The 23,633-nt window shown below is 35.7% G+C and overlaps 2 protein-coding genes across 8 annotated transcripts; both read right to left on the bottom strand.

Annotated features, from left to right (window-relative positions):
- Positions 1-204: 204 nt before the first annotated feature.
- LOC133295896 (probable 1-acylglycerol-3-phosphate O-acyltransferase) lies at positions 205-6,881 on the bottom strand. 2 transcript variants are annotated; one of them, XM_061494798.1, is made up of 9 exons: positions 6,385-6,881; positions 5,946-6,182; positions 5,485-5,531; positions 5,229-5,347; positions 4,967-5,127; positions 1,993-2,102; positions 1,816-1,915; positions 613-736; positions 205-545 (listed from the first exon to the last, which is right to left on the bottom strand). In XM_061494798.1, exons 1-9 carry the CDS (start codon positions 6,552-6,554, stop codon positions 510-512), a joined length of 1,104 nt encoding a protein of 367 aa, XP_061350782.1. In that variant the 5' UTR covers positions 6,555-6,881; the 3' UTR covers positions 205-509. The 2 variants fall into 2 exon arrangements, with proteins under 2 accessions (XP_061350782.1, XP_061350781.1); XM_061494797.1 differs by having other exon boundaries at positions 205-532; positions 6,385-6,879.
- Positions 6,882-9,460: 2,579 nt separating this feature from the next.
- LOC133295895 (lysine-specific histone demethylase 1 homolog 3-like) lies at positions 9,461-23,044 on the bottom strand. 6 transcript variants are annotated; one of them, XM_061494794.1, is made up of 11 exons: positions 20,885-23,044; positions 19,553-19,694; positions 15,989-18,220; positions 15,740-15,833; positions 14,943-15,427; positions 11,366-12,079; positions 11,124-11,204; positions 10,783-10,961; positions 10,004-10,417; positions 9,809-9,894; positions 9,461-9,645 (listed from the first exon to the last, which is right to left on the bottom strand). In XM_061494794.1, the coding sequence occupies exons 1-8, from the start codon at positions 22,669-22,671 to the stop codon at positions 10,896-10,898; spliced, it is 5,601 nt and encodes a 1,866-aa protein (XP_061350778.1). In that variant the 5' UTR covers positions 22,672-23,044; the 3' UTR covers positions 9,461-9,645; positions 9,809-9,894; positions 10,004-10,417; positions 10,783-10,895. The 6 variants fall into 6 exon arrangements, with proteins under 6 accessions (XP_061350778.1, XP_061350779.1, XP_061350777.1 ...); XM_061494795.1 differs by having other exon boundaries at positions 10,069-10,108; positions 10,649-10,961; XM_061494793.1 differs by having other exon boundaries at positions 10,004-10,108; positions 10,649-10,961.
- Positions 23,045-23,633: the final 589 nt, after the last annotated feature.

Here is a 23,633-nt window from a genome sequence, read left to right on the forward strand (position 1 = left end):
TTTGAACCCCAAATCTTTCTTTATTCGGACATATCTTCAAAGCAACAGAGTTGGGGGAAAATGGTAAAAACTTGTAACTTATTAACCAGGACAAACTCCTCAAGCTAGCAACTCATGAGAACAGCTATTGAAGAGCCTTACATAAATCAGGAAGATATTTTTTTCGTGAAAATATTTGTTCTCATATCACAATTGATCCTAAATTTGCCTTCACAGGATACATTTATCACATGCGCAACAAGCTGTAATCGTAACATGTTTCAGTCATGAAATATCTCTTACAAATCGTTTCGGTTGGAACTTCTTTACAAATATTTTCAGTAAATTCCACTTTACTGAAGCTTCATTAAATTATGAAATTTAATTAGCAAAAAAAATATACAGAATTGGCACAAAATTATATACACTACGCAGAGGTTAGCCCTTCAGGAAGAGATTCCTTGTCTGGATCAGGGGTAAGAAACCTTCGACAAGCATAAAACACAGCTGAATGGAAGCCAGCAGGGTTGTCAATGAACACAAAGTGACCCCCCTGCAACAAGTAACTAGTTTTGTTACTTCTAATAATCTTAGAAAATAGTTTCATGTTTGGGGAAATGGAGAGAGTGATACCTGAGGGACCCTGATGATCTCACTAGGAACCTTCATGTGCTTGCGAGCTTCTTGGGCCCCTTCATAATTCATCCAGTCTTGGAAACCATATATGAAAGTGGTGGGCACCTTCCACTCTGAGGCACTGTAACACCAGAGCGATTGAGGATAAAACATTACACACAAAGTCAAGAATAGTAGTACATCAAGTAAATGAGAGGAGTCCGAATTTAAAACTACAGATAGGCAAACCTTAACCAGGCTTCGGCTAAAGCCCATAGCTATATGGCAATGATATTAGAATTTAGGATATTTACCTAAAATTTGCAAACCAAAGGTGGTTTCAATTTGCCTCATGGGCTCTTTCTGGGGGAAAAATTGTAGATTAGTGGTTTTTTTTTTGGCTGAATGCTAGTTGGACATTTCCAAGTATGCCTCTTTCCTACGCAACAAGCTTCAATATTCAAAGAAATAAGCCACACTACAAATCCAAGGTCTACTCTTTCACAAAGCATATCGATGCAAGGTGCAACAGTTATCTTGATAATATCAGTAACAAAAAAAAATGGTTCAAAACTAACTCTTTCCTTTCCTTTTTCTTTCTCTGTTCCTCTCAGGATTACATATGGTTTGCTTATGATACGGGATAGGGACAGATATGTAGTTGTACAAATCATCAGATGCAGTTTTGACAACACCTCCAGCAGCTACTATATCATTCGTAAACATGAAGTCAATATAAATTCTTTTTATCTCAAGGTTTCAAATCATGCCAAGAGATTAGTATTAGACTCCACAAAATAAAAATAATTAAGTCACTCGGAGTGGGCTAGTGGTGAGGGGCAGGCAGTTTGTATGAGCTTATAGGCTCAGACCTCAGTACTATCGTTATATCCAAAAACAAAACAAAACAAAAAACCAAAAAGAATCACAAAAACAGGAGCCCCAAAACATTTTTCCAGCAGGAGTTCCACCCATCCCTGGACCACACTGGCTTCAAGAAGTATGGCTACCAAACTATTGTTCTTTAACCAAAATCATGTCCCATGAAGCAGTGTATAATGACTTTGTATCATAAATATTTATATTTTCCAAGTATGAAGCGTGATTTTTGAACTCTAGAAGACAGTATCATCTGTAATCTGAATACCTTCTTTTAAGAAAACAACTAATCAGTTGAAGACAAATCTATATTTAACAAAAGAAAGAGAATGATCACCAAACCTGAGAAGAAGGGGCATCCTAGTAAATGCTCCAAATGAAAATATATATTTTAAGCACAGCTCCCCACTAGCTTTGGCCGCTAATGTATGGTATACATAATCTTTAATAGACAGAAAAACAAAAATTAGAATGCACTCTTACATCTAAACCATATATCAACTTGTTATCATGCCGTACCTGTCAGCAAACTTGATTCCACTTCAGTCAGTATTTCGCCAGTTGAATGAGTACCAAACCTAGCACTTGTATACTTGCGGACTACATTAGGACCCCAAGGACCTAAACCTCTGCCAGAAATATATATAGAAAAATATTAAACAAAGACAACTTAATAAAATCAAATGTTTAACATATTAATTTAAACAATAATAATAACTCAATGATACGTTTGGTATGCGAATGCTGATTCCACTGCGTGCTTTATTCTATGTAATGAACATTCTCATTTTGTTGGAAAAATATAGCATAGAATGACGATTCCATTCCATTCCATTCCTCGTTCCTTAGAAGTTAGAATCAGAAATCACGAGTGATTGACCATTGTGCCCATGTATTTAAAAAAACTTACCACTTTGCCCCCCCTTTTTAAATATATATTAATTATAACCTTTTATCAAAACTATATACCAATCTGCTTCTGTTTGATCATGTTGACCGCGAGTTACTCGAGTAATTGAGCTGAGTTACTCGAGTACATGACTTACTCGAATAACTCGACCAATTACTCGAGTAACTCAGGCAAATGGGCAATTCAAATTTAGATCCATGAATATTTTTTATTGAAACCAAGTTCTAAAGTTTTTGTACATGTATAAATGGACTTGAAATGAGTGTTTGTGGATCCTTTACAATTGAGGGCAGTCTCAATTCAATTCAAGGTGTCAAAACAATTTAGGGCAATTCTTATATATTTGGACTTCATATATAGGTTCGAGAGTCCAAAATAATTGAGGAAAATCTCCATTCAAGCTCTTTATACCCTAATTTACAAAAAAAAAAAAAATTAAATTTCCTAAACTAACTTCTATGTACATATTTATGTTCATGTGGCATTGCTTTTAAAGTTTCATGCCTAATTACTATGTCTTTCCCGAAACCCATGAAGGAAGCATTTTTTTGAAAGAAAAATAAAATGAGGGGGATTTGCCATCATGCAGATCTCGAAAGTTATGCGAAAAAAAAAAAAAAAAGAACACCCGATTCGGATAACCGAGCTAAAAGTTATGCCCTTCCAAAGTTTTCATCATTTTAGGGTTTAAAGAATTGAATGGGAACTGTCATCAATCATTTTAGACCCGCAAACACTCATCCCAAGTCCATTAATACATGTACAAGACATTAGAACTTGATTTGAATCAAAAACATTTGTGGATCCATATTTGAGTTGTCTACATGCCTTAGTTACTCGAGTAAGTCATGCAATGGAGTAACTGGCCCAGTTACTCGAGTAACTCGAGGTCAACGTGGACAAACATGTGCATATTGGTGTATAGTTTTGGAAGGGGATAAAGTGGTATTTTTTTTGAAAAACAAGGGCAAAAGGGTCAACCAGCCCAAAAATCACCATCCTGTCACGGAGAGGTGGGATTAGTGATTCCATGCTTCATGGAATGAGATTTAATTTCTTTTCCTAACATAACCTCATTTATTTTCTAGAATGACAATCATTACCCTTTATTAAAATTATCTTTCACAAATTCAAATTTTATTTTTAACCTACCTTTCATGTATTAATTTTAAATATTTATGTATAACTTTAAAGAATAATAAATATGCAAAAAAAATGGAATTTTTTTAAAAAAAGTATAAAAATGTTGATCCAAAGCTTATGAAGAAAATGTCATAAAAATGTATGGAGTATTTTACACAAAACATTGTGCACATATTCAATTTTTTTCCTTACAAATAAAACATAATATTTGCTCTTTTCTAGCAACAACATTATCTTATTAAGTTAAAAAATAAAATAAAATTGATTCCCTACACCAAACTATTAAATGGCTTGAAAAGATCTTCCATTCCCAAAGGTACCAAACAGTAGATTGAGAATGATCATTTCCTTTTTAAATAATTCCATTCCAATTCCATGGAATTATCATTCCGCGTAACAAACGTAACATAAGTAAATCAAAGAAAACCAGTGAATTTATATTAACCCATATAGCTTGATTTATAAATTGAATGTCAAATGTAGCATAAAGAGAATGCAAACTTTTTACTTCAAGAAGAAGCAGGACCCCAACCCCTCTTCACCACAACCTACCATTCCACATCTGATTTGAATACTAACAACGGAAAATGTTTTGCAACCCAAGCAACAAGCTCCGTATGCCAGTAACTATTTATAAGATAAAAGTTTTCCAAGATGATTCCATCCATGACTTTAGAGTTATAATTAATATACAGAATCCATCAGTCAATAATGAAGAAACCATATGAATCTAAGCCAATATGCTCGCCCACTTCAGTGACTATAAAATTTCAATAGATATTAAAGGAAGTGAGTCAGACAATATCAATGTGCACACAGAACGAAATGAATTACATTATCATCATTCCGATGCAGTAATCAATAGATATACGACCTTTCATTTCAATGGCAATTTATTTTAAGATTTGGGTGATTTATGGATGTTGTTGCCACCACAAATATTCTAGTCCAACAATCCGATGCAGTAATCAAACAGCCTTTCATAAGCCAATCAATTTGAGATAGTAAAAGACTCTACAATATTAAGCATGCATGTAAGAACACAAAAACCACTTCCCGTTAAACCCGACTAGCAAGTGTGAGGTGAAGCAGAAGAACTGAAATAGTAATGAAAAATGCTATATTTTCTGATAAACCTTCATCAAAGCCTCAGTTTAAATAAATAAATACAAACATAGCAAAGCAGCATAAACGAGAGGGCGAGCCTGCAGCATTGGCAAAACTGCTCCTTTGTGACTAAAATGTCACGGGTTCGAATTCAGGAAACAACCTCTTTGCAAATATACAAGAGTAAGGCTACATACAAGGATTGGCCTCACCCCATCCTCGTTAGTCGGGGTTTAGTATAGAGTGGTTATAGCAAAGCAGCACAAACTGTCTAATTAAAAAAAAGTGCTAACTTACACATAAGATAATAAAAAAGGGACACAGTAGTTTTACCTGACGAGTTTTTGAGGTGTAAAATTAGATTCCCATAGATGGTTCAGAACCGCTCCTTTCCATGTTGCTCGAAACTTTGTAATCCTCTCAGACTTTGCATCTGATTCTGATGAAAAACCAGCGGATCCCACCAAAATCAAGTGCTGTACGTGCTCAGGGTGCTATATTAAAATAATTAAAAAAGACATCAGAAGATTTAATAAAGGAAAATAAAGAAATCAGTAGTATTTAGCATTTTAATGCAACATGTGAAGGGATTCACCTTGAGCGCATATTTGGCAGCAACATAGCCACCAAAAGAATGACCAAGTAGTATAAAATTGCTAAGGTTTTTGGCTTTTCTCCATTCCTCAAAAGAATCAATAAACCAGGCCTCAGTTTCTGTAGGATCGACAACAAATTATTAGTAGTTGCTACAGTAACTTTCAAGTTGAACAAGAACGTAAAAGTTTACTATTCCAAATCAACGTAGATTTGCATTTTATCCAGTGACAATGTAAACATAATTCTTAACTAACCTTCAGTACTTCTACAAGTAAAATCAGGCCTGCTTGATCCACCCCAACTGCAAAAAAAATTCAAGGCAGGGCAGGGCATAAGGAAAAAATATACATGCACGACAAAATATGGATGGAGAGGACTTTAAAGGACTAAATTAACATGGTGAAGAAAAGAAACCCATATAGAAGGTGCAACATTCCTAATAAAGGGCCTAAATCAGCTTAATAAGCACTCACATTTTTCATGTCAGTTTCCGTAAAACATGGGGTGTATCCAATCCAATCTTTAATAAAGAATGAAGTAAAGAAAAAATGTGAAAGAAACCTAATTAAGAAATTTCTCATATCCAATTTACTTATCTTTTCCCACAACAAAATGGAGCACAAGACCAGGCAAAGTATATAATAGTTCAGGAAAGTAGTTTCAGACAATACCCATCAACAGCAATGGCATAAGAATGAAGAGAAGTATAACTCACCCAAGTTGATCAACAACAATGACTCTGAAACGAGAGGCGAGAGCATCAAAATTGCGAAAAAAGAAACCCTGGGAAGCAGCATATCCATGAACCATTACAAGCGTAGGAGAATCATTTTTACTGTCAAACGTAACAGTGTTAATAAACCGCGGTTCGTCGCTTGATGAACGGAACCATCTAACTTTTGACCCAGGAGGACCACACCCAATATTAACATGCTCTTGAACATACGGAGTCCTGCCAAACAATCCATAACCATCCTAGATGATATGAATACCCATTATTTATAAAAATTTCAAACCAAACAATATTAACTATTTAATGTTATTAGAAATCAATCCACGATAACTTAGGGTTAGGGTTTAGTAGCGAAAACGTAAAAGAGGGAAATTACAATTTACAATTTACAATTCACAACTCACAATTTAGAATTACTTACTTAACAACGGAAAGAAGGCGCTTCTCGGCAGCGATTATGTGATCGGTAGAAGTGGGAATCCAACGGAGGGCAGAAGGCCAGAAGCGTCTCGTTTTGGAAGTTAATCCGACGTCGTTTTTGCTGATCTCTTCCGCCATTCTCGCCAACCAACGGAACCCAATTACGTTCATACAAATTATCAATCTCCGGCGAAAATGAATATTCTCTTCTTCAAAATTGATTGGATAATAATTTTATTACGATTATAAACCAACGGTGGATTGCGCACCACGCAATACCAAAACTTAAAAGAGTAATTTACCCGCTGTTGTTCGTAGCAATAGAAGTCGGTGGAGTCAATCAATTTGATAATAGTCGTAGTTGTCAAATTAATAAAATGATAAACGAAGAGGAACTTTGACCTTGAATTTGAATGCAAAACTACACGAGACTTTTTTAACATTTTATAAAATTTAAAGACGTGTTCTAAAGCTAAAACTACAATTGTGCAAACACACTAAAGTGACAGCTGCTTACGCGGGCAGTGACGCACATCCATGGCGGCCGGCGCCGCCGCTTGCTATAAGCAAAATATGGTTACATACTCAAAGACCGGCGTTAGAAATATTTTGCCAATTCAATTATTTTTAAAATTCAGCAAAATATAAAAAAATATAAAATATACAATTGTAAAATTCGGTGTACATAATTAATTAAAGTATCATTTAAAAATATAAATTAAAAATAATAAAGAGGATATGCGCAATTATTTCAAAAGAATTTGAATTTAAAATAAGAGAAGTTATAAATAAATTTAGAAAGAGTAAATTAAAATATTTAATTATTTTTAAGAATAGATTCTAATTTAATATACGGTTTGCTTTTTCTGCAGTTACTGCAAATAAGTTATCTGCAGTAAGCCCAATACGACGTCATTTTGGGACGGAAATTATGATGTTTTAATAATTTTAATTTATTTCAGGGTTATAATAGTCTTTATATTTATAATTTTTTAAGATTTCAATGCCAAAATGACGTCGTTTTGGGAATAAATGCAGATAACTTATCTGCAGTAACTAGTAACTGCAGAAACATTTTTCTCTTTAATATATAGGGGTGGATAACATTATGATAAATTACACTCCTAATCCTTAAGAGAGAGGTTTAAATTATAATGTCATCTTTATTCTTAAATATTACACATTTTTTCACAAAAGATTAATATGTGTTATCTTTACCAAAAATAAATAAATATGTGTTACATTTTAATTTATTTTGATATAATTTAGTCTCTTTGGAGACAAAATTATGTTCTATACAACGTTCTCTGTCATTAACTATTAATTGATAATCTTTACTGTCGACTAAAATTTTTAAAAGATTATATAAAGATTTTAAATGAAGTTCCTGATAATAGAGTGATCAAAATTTTATTTTATCTTTTGAAGTCTAAATATCGATATAAGAATATTTAAAAATTGTTATAAAAAAAAAAAGAAGAATATTTAAAAACAGCTTGCGCTGATACTGAAAAAGGAAAAATACTCCAAAAAGAGATATTTATAGTTGCCCATTACCGCTGCTAAGATGTTCATTTGCATTGAATGAAAAAAGTGTGGCATATTTTTTATTTTATTTTGGTAGACAGTGTGGCATATTTTTATTTTTATTTTTGTAAAAGTGTGGCATATTTTTACTTTTAAAGAAAGAACATAATTTTTTTTTCAAAATAAAATGGAAAGTAGTATGATTTAAACATGATGAATACTTTTTACCAAAAAAAAAAAAAAACATGATGAATACAATTTAATTATTAAATCTAAAATATTTTTTAATTAAGTGATTTAATAACAGTTAAAGAAATACACAAATCATCAATTAAAATTAAACTCCTACTATTATTATTGGATATTCAAAATAATATTTAAAAAGTTAATTAATTTCCATAAATTTACTATCAATATGAAATTTACGCCCAAAAAATTATTCAAAAAAGGATTTAGTTTTGTTTAACATATAGGATTTAATGTTAATAGTCTTTTCATATAAAAATATTTTAAAATACCACTTAATTATATATTATCGCGTTATTTAAAAAAAAAATTCTAGCTCTTACTAAAAGTTTAAAATATTATATACACATAGACACGCACCGTGTGCACACCTGACAATTAATAAAAACTACTAAATAAATTTGATAATTTTACATTTTACGAATTAGGAGAGAAAAACCAACCTTATTCTCTCTCTCTCAAATGATAACTCACTTAGGTCACTTCTTTTTTATTCTGTATCATTTATATTTATGCACTGAATGTGAGACACTTCATTTACGAGGTGGAAGGGCAAATTATAGCAGTCATGTTTTATAAATTACAAGACTAAAAATCATACAAAAAAATTATTATAGTAACAGACATTTCCTGAATTATGAAGTAAAATTTACTATTAGGCTTATTAGAGATGCTTCGAATTTCATGTGTGGCATAGAAGTCTAGAAAGAGTAGATATCAAGGCACAACTACCTGCAATTGCATCTTATTGGCCAATACAATCGCATATCAAATCATTTTGATATTAAAGTTGGCAATCACAAACTGAACTAAAAAATGACTTGGTAAAGCCGAAGATAAATCCGACACCTACGGAATATTGAGTGATGACATTCCAATCTAAATTCTCAGAAGCGCAAAGATCAATACCAACAAGATAATAACAATTAATCTAATAATAATAATAATAGGATAAAGTGTGTGTCATTTTAAAAGATGTAAAGTTGTGTCATTTTAGGAGAGAGTAAAAGATAGATAAAAGAGAAAAGAGAGTTGACAAAAAAAATAAAGATATGGGTCCCACTTCTTTTATGAGAGTGAAAAGATATAAATTGTGTCATTTAAAAGGATAAACACTTTTCTTATAATAATAATAATAATAATAATAATAATAACAAATGAATAAAAAAGACAATCCCGAAGTATCATATCAACCCCAATCTTTGCTGAATATCTCGGGGGGAAGGGGACGGCATTGAATATCAACCTCTATCAAAATGGGTAAAAACAATAAAGTAACACTGATCCGAAGTACCATAAACCCAAATCGATTATAAGAGCGATGATAGGATGAAACAACTGTATGGGAATCTTACAACCAAGTATTGAGATAAAACTGCTGTTTCAAATGGTAGGAAGAAACATAGCAAAAATGCGCCAAAAAAAATAAAATTATGAGGATAACTTTCTATCAGGATCAGGCGATCAGCAACCAACTGAAATAGCTTCCCTAAAAATTAGAGCCAATTTCCCAGTAAATACAAAATTTATTTTGGTAACCATCATAAATAAATTCTCAGCAGTAAGCAAATATCAAACTACAATTGGCGAAACCATTTAGCTGACTAAATGATTCAGAAAAAATTTGCTTTCTATGACAAGAACGTACTCACCCCATCTAGATACTAAGGGAATTTAATTTCCCTGGCAGCACTATTAGTTTCAATCCAAGATCACAATTGCTTGGCATGAAGACAGTCTGCAGCAGAAACAAAAGCAATGGTATCATAACAGGGCCATCAACCTCCCCAACACCAAGAGGGCATTAAAGTGAAGGGACAGCATAAAATTTAAAAAGCAGGAAGCACCTGAAAATTGGTTGCGAAGGTAAAAGTTGCAATAAACATCAAGTCGCAGGTAAACGAGAGAATACCTATTACCACCAATCTGTAATTGATATAACCTTTCTCAGCCTAGCAACATACAGAAAGAGGTGTAAGCAATAACCAGCACAAGAGAATGGCCAAGATAGAGTGCAGGCCTTTGGATTATACACCACACACTTATTTAAACAGTAATTATAGCTAAAATTGACGAGCATCTTTGCTAACGAGGTGATGTTCATATTTTTATTTATTTATTACTTAAGTACTCACTTGGAAGCTGACTGAACTATAAATAAACAGCATACATACACTTACACCAAGAAGAGAGGGAGCGAGACTTGGATAAAATGCACGAGTAAACCAAAGATCGTACAAAGCTAGCATAATTCTTCCCCCCTTTTGGAGAATGAAATATAAATTAGTATTTGATGTTAAACCTAATAAATATGAGCAATGTTCAGTATTCTGATAGGACATTATGAAATGGATATGTATGCTTGTCATCACTATAAAACAATCCTAATCTGTACAAAATAGAAGGAATTGATAAGGTCATGTAATGTCTTGTCCATGAAAAACCCCTTTAATAAAAATAGGGTATAAGTTTTCAACCCTCAGAGGTACAACCTCGATGAAAGATGAAGACAAAATGACGGATGAATGCAATCTGTTGTCATCTTCAAACATTCAGATGCCTTTCATCCAGAGGATCCAACTAATGTTTGCATGAGCTCGTTTATAAAATAGTAAAGCCTGATTACAGAGTACTCCGCCACCAGCATTCTGTTCAACTTCAAGATTGCCAGGAGAAATTTGCATTTCAGGAACTATACTAGAAATGCACCAAAATCCAAGCCATTCCATCCAAAGAACATTAAGATTTCACATCTGGTTTCATTGCCATGTGTCTCTCAATCAATTTGTCCACAAAGGAGCGAATCTGCATGTTTTAGGCATCCAATCCAAACTCAGTAACAGAGGAAAGAGTTAATTGTCAAAAGCAAGTAGGAAATCATGGCAACATCAGCAGCATGAATAACATATTCTGGAAGGAGGTGTTCAGAAGAAGTCATATAGGATTATTACATAGAAGGCAAAGTACCTTATTCTTTCGCTTAAAATCTAGAAACTCATGAACAGACATGGCTTTTTCTGCATCTGTGGCTTGCTCCATAACCTGAAACTTTAACCTAATAACGTAAGAAATGGAACAAGACTATAGTCTCTTGAGATGATATTCAAGATCAGTTATTCCTTATAACCTACCAAACCAAACCATAAAGTAACAATTTTTCAATTTAGCAAATAGAAAGGAGAAGCAAAAAATTGATGGGAGAAAACTACCTTGGTTGCACTTCTCTTCATTATAGACTTGTATCCATTTTTATCTAGTTTCCTTGCCTTATAAAGGGGCATAAGTAGTGACGCAACATAATCCACAACAGCCTGTTTAATATGATCTGCTCCTCGAGGATGAACTTTTAAATTCTCCTTATTTACAGTAACCTGTGAAATAGAGCTCTCATTTGCCATACCATCATGCTTCCAGCTGGGTAGTCTTGAACAGGCATTTGAATCCTCCTCAACCTTCAAATGTATGGTTGGATTAGAAAAATCAGAATCCACTGCAGCTGCTTGAGATTGCCATCTCTCAATGGCATGATAGTCTTTTATTCCCACACCATCATCACTGTCAATCCAAGCTTTAGTGTATATACTGCTGTCCACAGCAACACTTTCTCCTGAGTGCTCTCTGAAATTCAAATGGCTGGCAATCTCATTTGAATGACTCCGTTGTGAGAGGTTATCAACTGGCATTCTGGAATTATCCAGGTTAACATAAGCAGCAGAGAAATCAACAGACCAGTCCCTAACTCTGCAATTCCTAGAATCGATCTCTGAAATACAATCTTGCCTTCCCAAAACACCAGACCACTTTTTCCTGCTATCATTCTCATCATTTTGTGAATATTGCCCCCGTCTAGCAAATTTGTGGAATGAGGGTATCTTTGGAAGCTGGAGTAGTGTATTGCACCTGGCTTCAGCAGAGGCATATGCCTGCAAAGAACAAAACAAAAAAATACATATCAGATTGGTGTTTGTTATTACAGAGATGAAAACGTAAAAGAAAAGATAAACAGAGCACTCGAGGCTCTAGTCTCTCCCGAGACTTCTTTCAACAATCTACTTCTGATATCCTCTCACACCCCTTCCCTCCTCTCTTAAGGTAGCCTGAGGCTGTGTAACTAACTAACAGCCTTCTCCCTTAATTTCCCACTCAAGTCTAACAGCCTTCTCCACTAATTTCCAACTCATGGGACCTGATCCCACATAGGGTTGTGGTCCCATGTTACCCTGTTACACTTCCTACAGTACACCCTCTATATAGGCAGTTTCCTTACATAGTAAAAAAACAATATCAATGATCTTAAAACCAAAGGAGAAAACAGATCAAGGAGCAGAGGTCAGGGAGGCAGTTACAATAACAACAAAACTGGTTGCAATTTGCAAAGCAAGAGATGGTCATCCTGAAATTATCTAAGGTGAAAAATGTCTTACAACATGCCAATTTCAGGTGGCCAATGTGCAACTCAATTGATCAGGTACCAGTTAGCAATTACTATGATTCAGTGTAGGCCAAAGCATAAGCAATTCTGATGGTATTTGAAACCAATTAGCCAATGTTTCACCAAACACACAATCTTCATCCAATAAGACGATACAATTATGATACTTCGACAGTATAACACCTGTATCTACAAAATTAAGGCTGGCAAATAAACCCAACAGGGTTAACTTCTCAATTGACTCGATGAGCTGGTTTATGAATTTTGAGATGAACCTGAGTTGAACAATATGGATCATTTAATAAACAAGTTTGACTCATTAAAATTTTAACTAACAATATTAAATTTAATAGTAAAATATCTAAAAAGAAAAGATTCCTGCCTTTAAAAAAAACAAGTGTTATAATTTTTAGTTGGAATAATAATTCACGAATAATATGCAATTGATTGTGTTAAATTCAGGTCATATACTCATAATTCACATATAATTATTGAAAAAATAAATATTGAATATAAATAGAAAAATGAGGACCAAATTCCGAGCCAGCACTTAACGAGGTTAGCCAAAAGATAGCAAGACTTGTTTGAGTCAATAAACTGTTTCATATTTACTCAAAACAAGCAAATTTGAATCACACATAGGCATCGTCCCAGCATAATTATGCTACAATTACTGTACACCCAAATCACACCCATAGTAGTCAATAGCGGCGCTAGCCGCACCAGATGCGCGTTGCGCAGACCAACCGTAAGAACTTTCTCCACTCCGCTCCGGAACGCCATTGCGGCCAAAAAACAGCCATCTGCGGCTAAATAGCGGCCATTTGCGGACCCTAACCCACTCCTTCACTCCCTCTTCCTGTAGCACGACGCTGCCCCTTTTCTCTCTATCATCAATATGTGAGAAACATGTGTGGCTGAGAAAGAGTGAGAAGAGAAGATGCAGAATGTATGTATCCATTCTGGAGAAAGAGAGAGGAACGTGGTCGAGTCCTCTGCAAGCAAACCTGGTTATTGGAGAGAGAGAAACGTCTCTGGTTATTGGAGAGAGAAATGTCTTTTCCACTCTCCCACTTTCTAATAAATGTATCCACGTTTCAGATTTTCATTCTTTTCAAAAAAAAATTTCTATTGTTTAAATTGGCTGTTTTTTACTTTATGTTTTTTTTCTATTGTTTTAAATTTGCAGTTTAAAACTTTTAATATAATTAATAAAACCTGACAGTTAAAATTTCTTTTTATAATTTAAAAAGTTATTATTATTTTAATAGTTAATTAAATTGTTAAATATTATTTAAATTGTTACTTAAATTATTTAATTTTTCTTAAATAAAAAGCTATTATGTTAAAATTTTATTTTAAATTTTAAATTGTTAAATTGCTATTATGTTAAATTGTTACTTAAATTTTATTTAAATTGTTTTTAAAATTTTAAATTGTTAAATAGTTAATTCAATGATAGTTTTGATGGGAAGACTTGAAATTAATTATAGTTGAAATTGAAGGACCTGTAAATTATTTGAAACAATAAAATATTTTATTTTCTAAAAATAATGACTATATATGCATGCATATATATAAGGGTAAATGGAAAATATTTTAGTTGAACCATATAATCAAAGTGGTACACATTTAATAACATATAATTAGAGCAATTCTTTATTATTAATGATTGTTTTATTTTTTAGCATATATATGTGTGGTATATCTAGGTACTATTAATATATTCCCCTATTTCCGCAACCGCAATCCGCTATAACGCTATAGCGTTTTTCAGGGTTGGCCGCAACAGGCCGCAATCCGCTTTTAACTACTATGATCACATCATACTGAAAGAGTTCTAGCACATAAGAATATCAGGGACAGGCACATTTGCAACAAGCTGTTCCGACCTATATTAGGAAAGTTGTCGGGGCATTAATTAGTGGCCCTTGTTAGTTGTAATTGTTGGATTGGCAGTTAAACTTGTTAGTTAGGTAGTTAGATGGTTGTTGGCTTTTGACAGCTTAGATACTGTATATAAGGGAGTTGGCTCTCCTTTCATGGCAGCTTTTGAAAAATACTGTGTTAGGCTGAGAGTGCTTAGTTGAAGGGGAATCCCCTTAGCAAGAGAAATGTCTCTTGTGTGTTCATTTCATTTTCTTGTCAATAAATAAAATTTTCCTTCCATTGCCATTCTTTTTTTTCTTTTTACCTTTCTGTAATATCAACTCTTATCACTAAACAACCAGAGCCGTAACACAAGCAAAATGGCCAAGGAATTTTGCTCGTGACTATCAATGGATCTAAGAAAGTACCATATCCATACCAGCAGATTATTAGCATGAAAACTAAATGTTTCAAGAGAAACAAACCTCGGCAGCAGCGAGTGCTTTAGCACGAGCAGCTTCTGCAGCAGCTATAGCAGCCTGTTCTTCTTCAGACATAGCACAGTGGTTATCCTCCATCTCAGTGACTACTTTGCCCATTGAACCTTTGGAACTAGAAGAACTGACCTCATGCCTTAAGTCATTTGCCACTTGTTGTCTTCCTTGTTTGGTGTGAGATTTCTTCACATGTGCTATGGAAGGTGAATTGTTTCCAGGAGTTAGTATGCCTCCTTTATTCTCAAAGGTAATATGATGAGTACTAAGAGGTGGCTTTCCCGAGGCTGAATCTTTATAGGTTTTTCTCTTTGATATATCTGTAGCAGTTGATTGTCTTGACAGCTTTAATCCTCCATTAGATGCTTTTTCCTTGCGGAAGACTTCAAGCCATACGCTAACCAATTGGCTTGCTATAGCACGAATATCACGGCTAGTGTGTACACAAACTTTTTCCTTCACTGTTTTCCCAATGCCTGATTGAAAAGATAAAACAAAAATAGTGGGGAAAATGTTGATATCATATTTACACATGACTCCATCTGGACAGAATAATCTACTGAAGCATAAATATATCTTCCATTTGATAATTCATAGTTTCACTGGGCTGATCACCAGACAGGAAAAGATAATCATAAGACAAACTAAGTTTGACATCAATCTAATTTTTATTTTTTTTTAACTATTAGATACAAGACATGGCCTCGCATAGACCATATATTTGCATGCACATATTAATGAAAAGTCATATCCACCTTCCCCAAAAAACAACTAAAAAACACCAGTACCTGATAAGCGTACAGCAAGTAGATCAGTTGAAACAAGCACAAGAAGACGCACACAATGCCGCAAGAGTTGGGTACCATCCTTCCCCATTGAGTCCTGTTTGAAATATGAACTATCAAGCACATAATCTAAGAAATTCTATCACCATAAGATAAAGATGATTTACTTTTTAATGGCAAAGATCACACATACTGTCTATCAAAAGAAGATAAAATAATTTGAAAATAATGCATCCAGCTATACAACAGTACCAGTATCCATGAGTTGAGAACGGTTAGCCCCTTTTTACTCCCAGCAAAGGATTTCAAGTTTTCAACAGGAAGACTTAGCAACTGTTTGGCCACATGCAATCGCCCAGCATTGGTTTTTGCATTAAGGAATAAGTCCCTTAGTAAAGCTTCCCGGCTTAAGATTCGACCACCATCTAAAGATTTCTTGTACAATACGTTAGAAAGCTCTGCTGCATCGAGTCTCTTTATTATATCCCTAACTTCATCCCTTTCAGTATCTGACTGTCTCTGTGCAGCCTCCATTGCCTCTACCTCTGCAGTATAATCATTTCCGGTGCTCAATATGTCAATTATGCGCACAGCCTCCCGGAGTCCACTCATCATTGCACCACCAACTGTATCAGGGTGCTCTTTGCAGGTTGCTTCACCAGCAAAAAATAAGCAGTTATCAACTGGCCTCCCTAATATATCATAGTCTTCTCCTGATGCTCCAACAGAAACATAAGAGTAAGCACCATAGCTAAAAGGATCCCTACCCCAATCAGTCACGACATAAGCAACAGGATCAGGCACTGAAGCCTCCCCAAAAAGTTTCCGGAGAACCATTAATGCATGGTTGACATGATCAGAAGAGCTCAAATTCTGACCATATATGGCTGCCTTCCCAACCACTAATGCTATGAGGACTGGAGCCCCAACTGTCTTCCTGACATTCCAGAACATAAAGCAATGGCCTCTTTTGCTTGTCTCCTCAGCTGTTGCACCAAAGTAGTCCACAGCATCATCCCAAAAAACACTAGGAAATTCCAAGATCACTTTATTGAGAACTCCAAAACCAAGACGCTGAATAGAAGAATATTTCCATGGGGGCAAAGGAGGGGAGAATTTTATAGTTTCAGCCTTCAAACAGCCTAATGGAACAGTAATCAGGACAGCATCTCCAAAGAACTCATTGCCATTTGATGTAGAAACTTTCACTTTATCACCCTGGCCAGGTTCCTTGCTTCCATATGACACATTTGTTACAACATGGTTCAAGTGAATTGCAAGCCCTTCTCCCAAACACTCAGTGACAGTACTGTAACCCCCTTTAATCATACAATGAGCTCCCCCAAATCCTCCATACACATCATCTTGATTCCAATAGGGAAGAGAAACTTCCTTAAGAAGAGCAGCACATCCGTACTCCAAATTAGCGAAGTGCCAATCCATAACCCTCCTCTCCAGAGGACTCAAAACCTCCACTTCAAATTTTTTTTCCTGAGTATCGTTTCTTCTGGAATCAAATGGATCATCTGCAGAATTTTTTTGTTCAATTTCTTCACTACTTCTTCCAGAGCGTTCCAAACGGCGCCTCTTAAGGGCATATTCTAAACCATCTTCAAGGGACATTCGCATGGCTTGTTCACCCTTCTGTGCAACAAGTAATACCATGTCATCAAGAAGACTATTGTATTCAGCTTCCAGTGCTTCATCCATATCTGCAGGAACCTTTTGTCCCATCATTATGTCATAAAGTGGACAGTCACTATTTAGCACAGTCAACTCAAGGCCCAACTGAGCACAAACCAATGAGGAAGGATCCGGTCTTCTCTCAGTAGCCACATCAGCCTCAACACCAGTGATAATGCTAGCACCAAGATCCACAGGGACAGAAAGAGATGAGCAATCTGTAAATACACGGCCTCCTATCCTACTCCTTGCCTCAAGTACAGTTACAGGAAATCCTAGACGTTGCAAGTGGCGAGCAGCAGTTAGCCCAGCAGGACCAGCTCCAATGACAATTACTCTTTTTCTAGCCTCTGAATCAGACTGCAGTAGATCACCTATCTGATCACCCAGGCCAGATTTAACACAGGCTGATTCATTGCTTTGCTCAGAATTGTTAACATTCACATGTATAATTCCACTTAATACATCCTGAATCCCACCTATCTGATCATCACTCTTTCTTTCTTCATGTTGGGTCATGATTGATAAATCCATTGTCACCGCATTAAAATGTCTCCTGTCTTCTGTAGCTTCAGTTGACAGGTCTTCATGATCTATTGTAAAACCACTCTTAGTCTTAATCTCTATGGATGCATCTGACTTTTTAGTCTGACCAACAATAAAGGAAACTCCATCTTCGGAATCAGCAACAGAAGCTGCAGAACCTTCCTCAAATCCTTTATCTCTTACAAGTATATAACTATGCCTTGCACTACTTTTGATGTTCTCCTTTCGAGAGGCAATTCCAACATTTATATAACCCTGCAGAAATTTGGTTATAAAGTTCCAATGTCACCAACAAATAGACACAAAAAATGGTTTTACCAAAAGAAAAATCATTTCAAGTTAATAAAGCCAAATAAGTATACATCAGGAAAAGAACCAAAGGGGTAATTAAAACAAAAAAAAAATTACCACGATAGGGCAGTCTTGCCATGTGTTCAAGACGCCATTGCAAGTGATGCCTTACAAGATGTCATGTGGAACAGCACCAACAATTTAAAAAACTTTGCATATGTGCCATGATAGATTCTAGCCAAGTGGCACTCATGCCTCCTCTCTCCTGGTAATTATTTTTTTTCCAATCCTCTTTTACCAACTCAATTACTGCCATTGATTTTACCATCTCCCATTCACTCCTAATACCACCAAAATACTAAATGGCCCTATCACTCCTCCATGCTCTTCCTATTCCCATTGACCCAATTTAATGCTATTTATTCAATCTATACTGTGCAGAAAAAATGAACAGTCATCTCTGTTCTTCCTTCCCATTCTCTCCAAAGCAACTAGATCAACATTTCTCTCCCCCTCATCAATCGAACGACTCTATATTTTGTCCTCTTCATCATTCCTTTGAGTTGGAAAGAAATATTTCAGGACCATTTAGACCTTCAAGTTTGACAAAACATTGAGCATAAGGGTGGAAGAGGATTCAGACAGAATCCAATGGGGTACAGTCCATTTCACCCTGGTGCTCTGCCAGGAACCGGTGGAGGTGATCGGCAGCATGGGGCATCGGCAGTGAACTCGTAAAACACTTGTTTGACATCAAGTGGGGGCCTGGTTCGATGATGGGGAACTTCCTGCCAAAGCAGTTGAAGATTTCATAGTTGTTGGCGGCCATGGTTCCAGACGGTGAAGGCAAAGGTCGTTGTGAATGAATGGGTAGCACGGATGGGTTATTGGTGAATTGATGGTACATTAATGAGTTTTCCTTTTTCCATTTTGTTATGTGTGTCCGTGTTTCTTTCTGATCAATGATTAATTAATGGTGACGTTTGTGAATTAATTATTAGGAGAGAGGGGGAAAGTGTGCCATGTGACTACCGCCGAATGTCACATGAACTAGCACCTCCCGCAGCACTAGCCAATTGGCAGCACAACAATTTTTTTTTGGTGGCGCCTTGCAATGGCATCTTGCACACATGTGCAAGACTACCCATTATTGTAAATATTTTTGGAGTTTTTTGAATTTTTTTGAATTTTTTTTAAATATACCTTTGGTTTTTTTCCCTATACATCCCATACATTCCAATAAATGAGTAAAGGAAATGAGAGTTGATAGCTGCATAATTTGCAGAACAAACTTACACATTGATCGAGAAATGCATAGACCTCCCTAATAAGAGAAGAGTGAGGAGGTTCATCCACCGAAGGAGTATCACTAACCCCACAGTCAGCAAGAGGCAAAATACGCCTGACATCCCTGCTCCAGAGACTTAAGATCTGATTTCTGCAATACATAAATTCAAAGACATAGAATTTATTTTTTTTTATTTCAAAAAAAAAAAAGAAAACAAATATGTAGAATTTATTACAAAAGGCATCCAAAGTTTGAACTAAAATTCTCTGTTAAAAATAAACAGAAGCCTGAAATCCAGTATATCCCAGGTTAAGTGATAAATACGTTAGCATCTAAAGCTAAGCAGGTGCTGCAATATGCTCATTTGAATTTTTTAAGGTTGATTTTTAAAAGAATTTTGATGGAGACTCATAAGAAAAAAGCAATCAAAAACTAAATCCCATCACTAAAAGAAGAAATCAGAAGGTAAAAGCTAATCAAGCAAAAATAGAGCAATGATGATACTCTACTACAAATAATATGTTAAACATAACTGATAACAGTAGCCAACTTCCCAATAAAACAATGAACAATAATTAAGGATAGCAGCTTATCAATTTGAATAGAAGTATACATGATTGACAGTACTGCAAGCAACATATCTTTAAAATGTAAAAGTAAAAAGATGGTGATAAAGAACTATTGCAAAGAAATAAACAAAAGCGAGGGAGAGAAAGACACTATTTGCAATAAAATCACCACATGAACTCATAATCATACAATATACAATTAATCATCAATTACATATCAATCAAAAAAGAAAAAAAAAATGGAGCAAACAAACTCAGTCCAAATGGGTGGTAACCATCTTTAAAATATTCCATTTCAGAGCAAATATAGGAAGAAGGGCCTTGCCCTTGCCCACAACAATTCAACCCGAAAAAATATGAAATTCAGAAACATACAATGGTCAAATAAAGGGAGAGTAGACAATGGCCAAAAAGGAAAAAAAAAATTGAACCAACAAAAAAGAGACATCATTGCATAAGTGCTAACTTCCTATTTTATTTCCCTCTTATTTCTTTCCAAATGACGACAAACGAGCTGTCCTCTGCCCAATTATACAAGAAAATCCAAAAGAGATCAGATACAGCAAAACTTTAATATCGTGATTTTCATGTTTAAGCAACCAACACAAATAATGCATTCAATCAAGTCATAAAGGAACTAAAACAGTTACATATATTTGAAGCACAAGACACTATAAAAAACAAAATACTGAAGAAAGTACCCTTTCTGAACATTATGAAAGACCAATTGCAAGCAAATGCAAAAACCTGTTTGAAAGGTTGTCTACTGACCTGCAATTCAAATATTCCTGGAGACCACCTTTACGCTTTAAGATATCCTTAAATCTTATTTTCTCAAGTGGACCAGCTGCGTGGGCTTTCAGCCCAGCTGATACTGCTACTGCAACACTTTCAGACTCTTCAACAACATTCAAAGAGGAATCAAGCTTCACTCTCGGTCTATCACCATCAGCAACACCTTGGCTTTCAGAAAAAGCTTGGCCATTTATCAAAACCTCCCAATCAGCATCCCCTTCATAAGCCATGTCTCCATGCCGTCGTTTTTTGGCCATGCGGCGCATAACAGCTGATGTTTTATCATCTTTGTTGGCAACTTCAGACCCGGAAGCAACATAGTCTGCATAATTATCATTTTCCCCTGGAATTGCACTCTGAGGGGAGGCACCACTGGTTTCTTGCATGGCATAGAAACAATCATCGTTTGGAAGAGAACCCTCTTCAGACGTATTGTTAGAAGGTTGGGTCGGTTCTAACATCGATCTGCATTTCGGAATGGAGGCAATAGAGTCCTTTGGAATATTATGTGTTTCTGGAGGATTCTCAGGGTGATTTGACTGAACAGACAATTCAGATTCATTGGCCTCATTAGACACCTTATGAAATAAACTACCACCAGCAATGACAGCATTTTTTTCAGGAAAAAAACCTAAAACAAGATCTTGCACTTCAACCTTTGTATCTAGACTATTACGGTCACAGCAACTTCTACCAGAAACAAACTTAGTTCCATTTATTGAGGATCCCTGAAAAACTTCTCCGGAAACCAGATGATTTTTTTCATTCAATATATTATCAGATAATTTAGTCAAGGGCTCAGAGTCACAAGAAGGTAAGAACTTTTCTTTCTCCGCAGAAGTAAAATCACCATGTTCTGAAGTACTATTACACATTTGTGCTTGTTCATTAGTCAATCTGCTCCTGAGCTCAATCTCACTAAACCCACACACCCCTTCCCCCACTTTTGGGAGAGAGACAGTGTCAATTATTTCTTCAACCTCATGCAATCTGGCAGAACACTTCTTTAAACCATCATTGAGAATTCTTTCTTCCAATGCAACCTTTTGGTGGGAAAGAGAACCACTATCTTCTTTAGATTGTTGCTTTTGGAACATTGCTGACAAGGAATTTTCCATTGGTTCACCAGGAGAGTGCTCCAGGTCATCATTAAGCAATAATTTCTCATATTTTGGGGTGTTCCTGGTCCCCCGAGCAACCATATCATCATGAGACACAGCATGACCCTCAATTCCCTTCAGTGCCAAATCCATATTAGGTCCCTCTACTTTAGCTTGACAAATGCCAGTAATCTTCATCTCTGTAGCCAAATCAAATCCACTATCCACCACATCCCGCCCCTCACTGACATTGTTCTTACTCAATGAAGATTTTTCATCCAAATGTCCATCCTCGCAAGAAATATTCAAAGACCTATCAGAAGACTCCCCCACCACATTCAAAGCAGGAATTCTTCCTCTGATAGCTCCAGGTCCCTGATCTCTCTTTGGACCCTTCAACCTCTTCCTAAAACTAGCCAGGGTATCATCCATGCCCCCCAAATCCACTTGTGCCGCAGTCAAATTTTTCCCAACAGAGTCAGCATTCTTACCTCCATCACCACCAATGCCCTCTGATGCCAAGCTAACCTTCTTCTTCGCACCGCGTGGCTTCCTTAGCTTAAATACAGAGCCAATGGGCTCGTTATCATCCGAAACAAAACAGGTTTCCTCCTCTGTAGACCTCTTCTTGGTCACAGAAGTCATATCTTCGCCATCCATCATTCCTACGCAGCCCTAGGTTTCAAATAAAATATTTCAAAAACAAAATCCTCTATCCCAACTTGAGTGCCCAAATCAACATGCAAAAATATCGAATGTGAACCATGGCTTTCAACTTCTCAGTCATGAAAAAGCTAAGGCTCATGTTTCTACGGGGATCCTAATTGGAACATATCAGTAGATATAGAATGGGGAAATTTAAACCTAATCCAACCATCTAAACGCGAATCAAAGCCCAAACGCTGCAAACAAAAAGAAAAACAACCAATTCTCGATAAGCTTCTTCTTCCAATGAGTGAAGGTAAGAGCGAAGTGTATCTAGTGAATTGGCGCCTGAATGTTGAAGAGTAAAACCGAAAGGAAGACCTAGGCAAGCGATTTTGCAAAGTAGATTAGCATTGAAGAGAGAGAGACAGACAGACAGAGGGAGAGTGAGTGTGTGTGTATATCAGACCTGGGTTCCTGCCTCAGCGATGGTAGCTCTAATGACATCGACCAAGAGTGTGTGTGTGTGTGTGTGGAGTGCTACGTCAGCGTTTCATATCAGCAAAGGGGAAAGCCCGCTCTCTTATCAGCGGCAACGCGGCCAGGGACTCGGATGGGAGAAATAATAATGAATATTAATTAATAAATCTATAATGTTTTTAATTTGGGGGAATTGTTTATCATTTAAAACGATATAAAGTTGCGTCATTTTAAATGAAAGAGAGAGATAAATCATGAAAGAGAGAATGAGTAGAAAAAGTTTTAAAGACGTGGGTACCACCTCTTTATGAGAGTGAAAGAATATAAAGTGTGTCATTTAAAATGATACATCGTTTTTTCTTTTTATTTTCACCCTGACATAATTTTATGTGATATTTTCTCTTTCTTTTTTATACAAATTTTATGTGATACTGCATCGAGCGAAAGTGACACATTGATCCAGGTTGGATGTAAAGCTTCCAAACTCGTACATTGATAAT

Source organism: Gastrolobium bilobum, unplaced genomic scaffold (assembly GCF_033153095.1).
Source record: "Gastrolobium bilobum isolate Gb01-03AN ecotype WA unplaced genomic scaffold, APGP_CSIRO_Gbil_v1 utg2195, whole genome shotgun sequence".
NCBI lineage: Eukaryota > Viridiplantae > Streptophyta > Magnoliopsida > Fabales > Fabaceae > Gastrolobium > Gastrolobium bilobum.

Bases quoted from the DNA above. Each gene is read 5' to 3' on its own strand.
- LOC133295895 (XM_061494794.1), bottom strand. From the start codon at position 22,671: ATGATGGATGGCGAAGATATGACTTCTGTGACCAAGAAGAGGTCTACA. The intron at 19,695-20,884 runs GTCAGTAGACAA...TATGTATTGCAG, and splicing joins CAGGAATATTTGAATTGCAG to AAATCAGATCTTAAGTCTCT. The intron at 18,221-19,552 runs GTAAGTTTGTTC...AAATTTCTGCAG, and splicing joins ATGCATTTCTCGATCAATGT to GGTTATATAAATGTTGGAAT.
- LOC133295896 (XM_061494797.1), bottom strand. From the start codon at position 6,554: ATGAACGTAATTGGGTTCCGTTGGTTGGCGAGAATGGCGGAAGAGATC. The intron at 5,348-5,484 runs GTTAGTTAAGAA...TCGATCCTACAG, and splicing joins TACTTGTAGAAGTACTGAAG to AAACTGAGGCCTGGTTTATT. The intron at 5,128-5,228 runs GTGAATCCCTTC...ATTTTAATATAG, and splicing joins CTGCCAAATATGCGCTCAAG to CACCCTGAGCACGTACAGCA.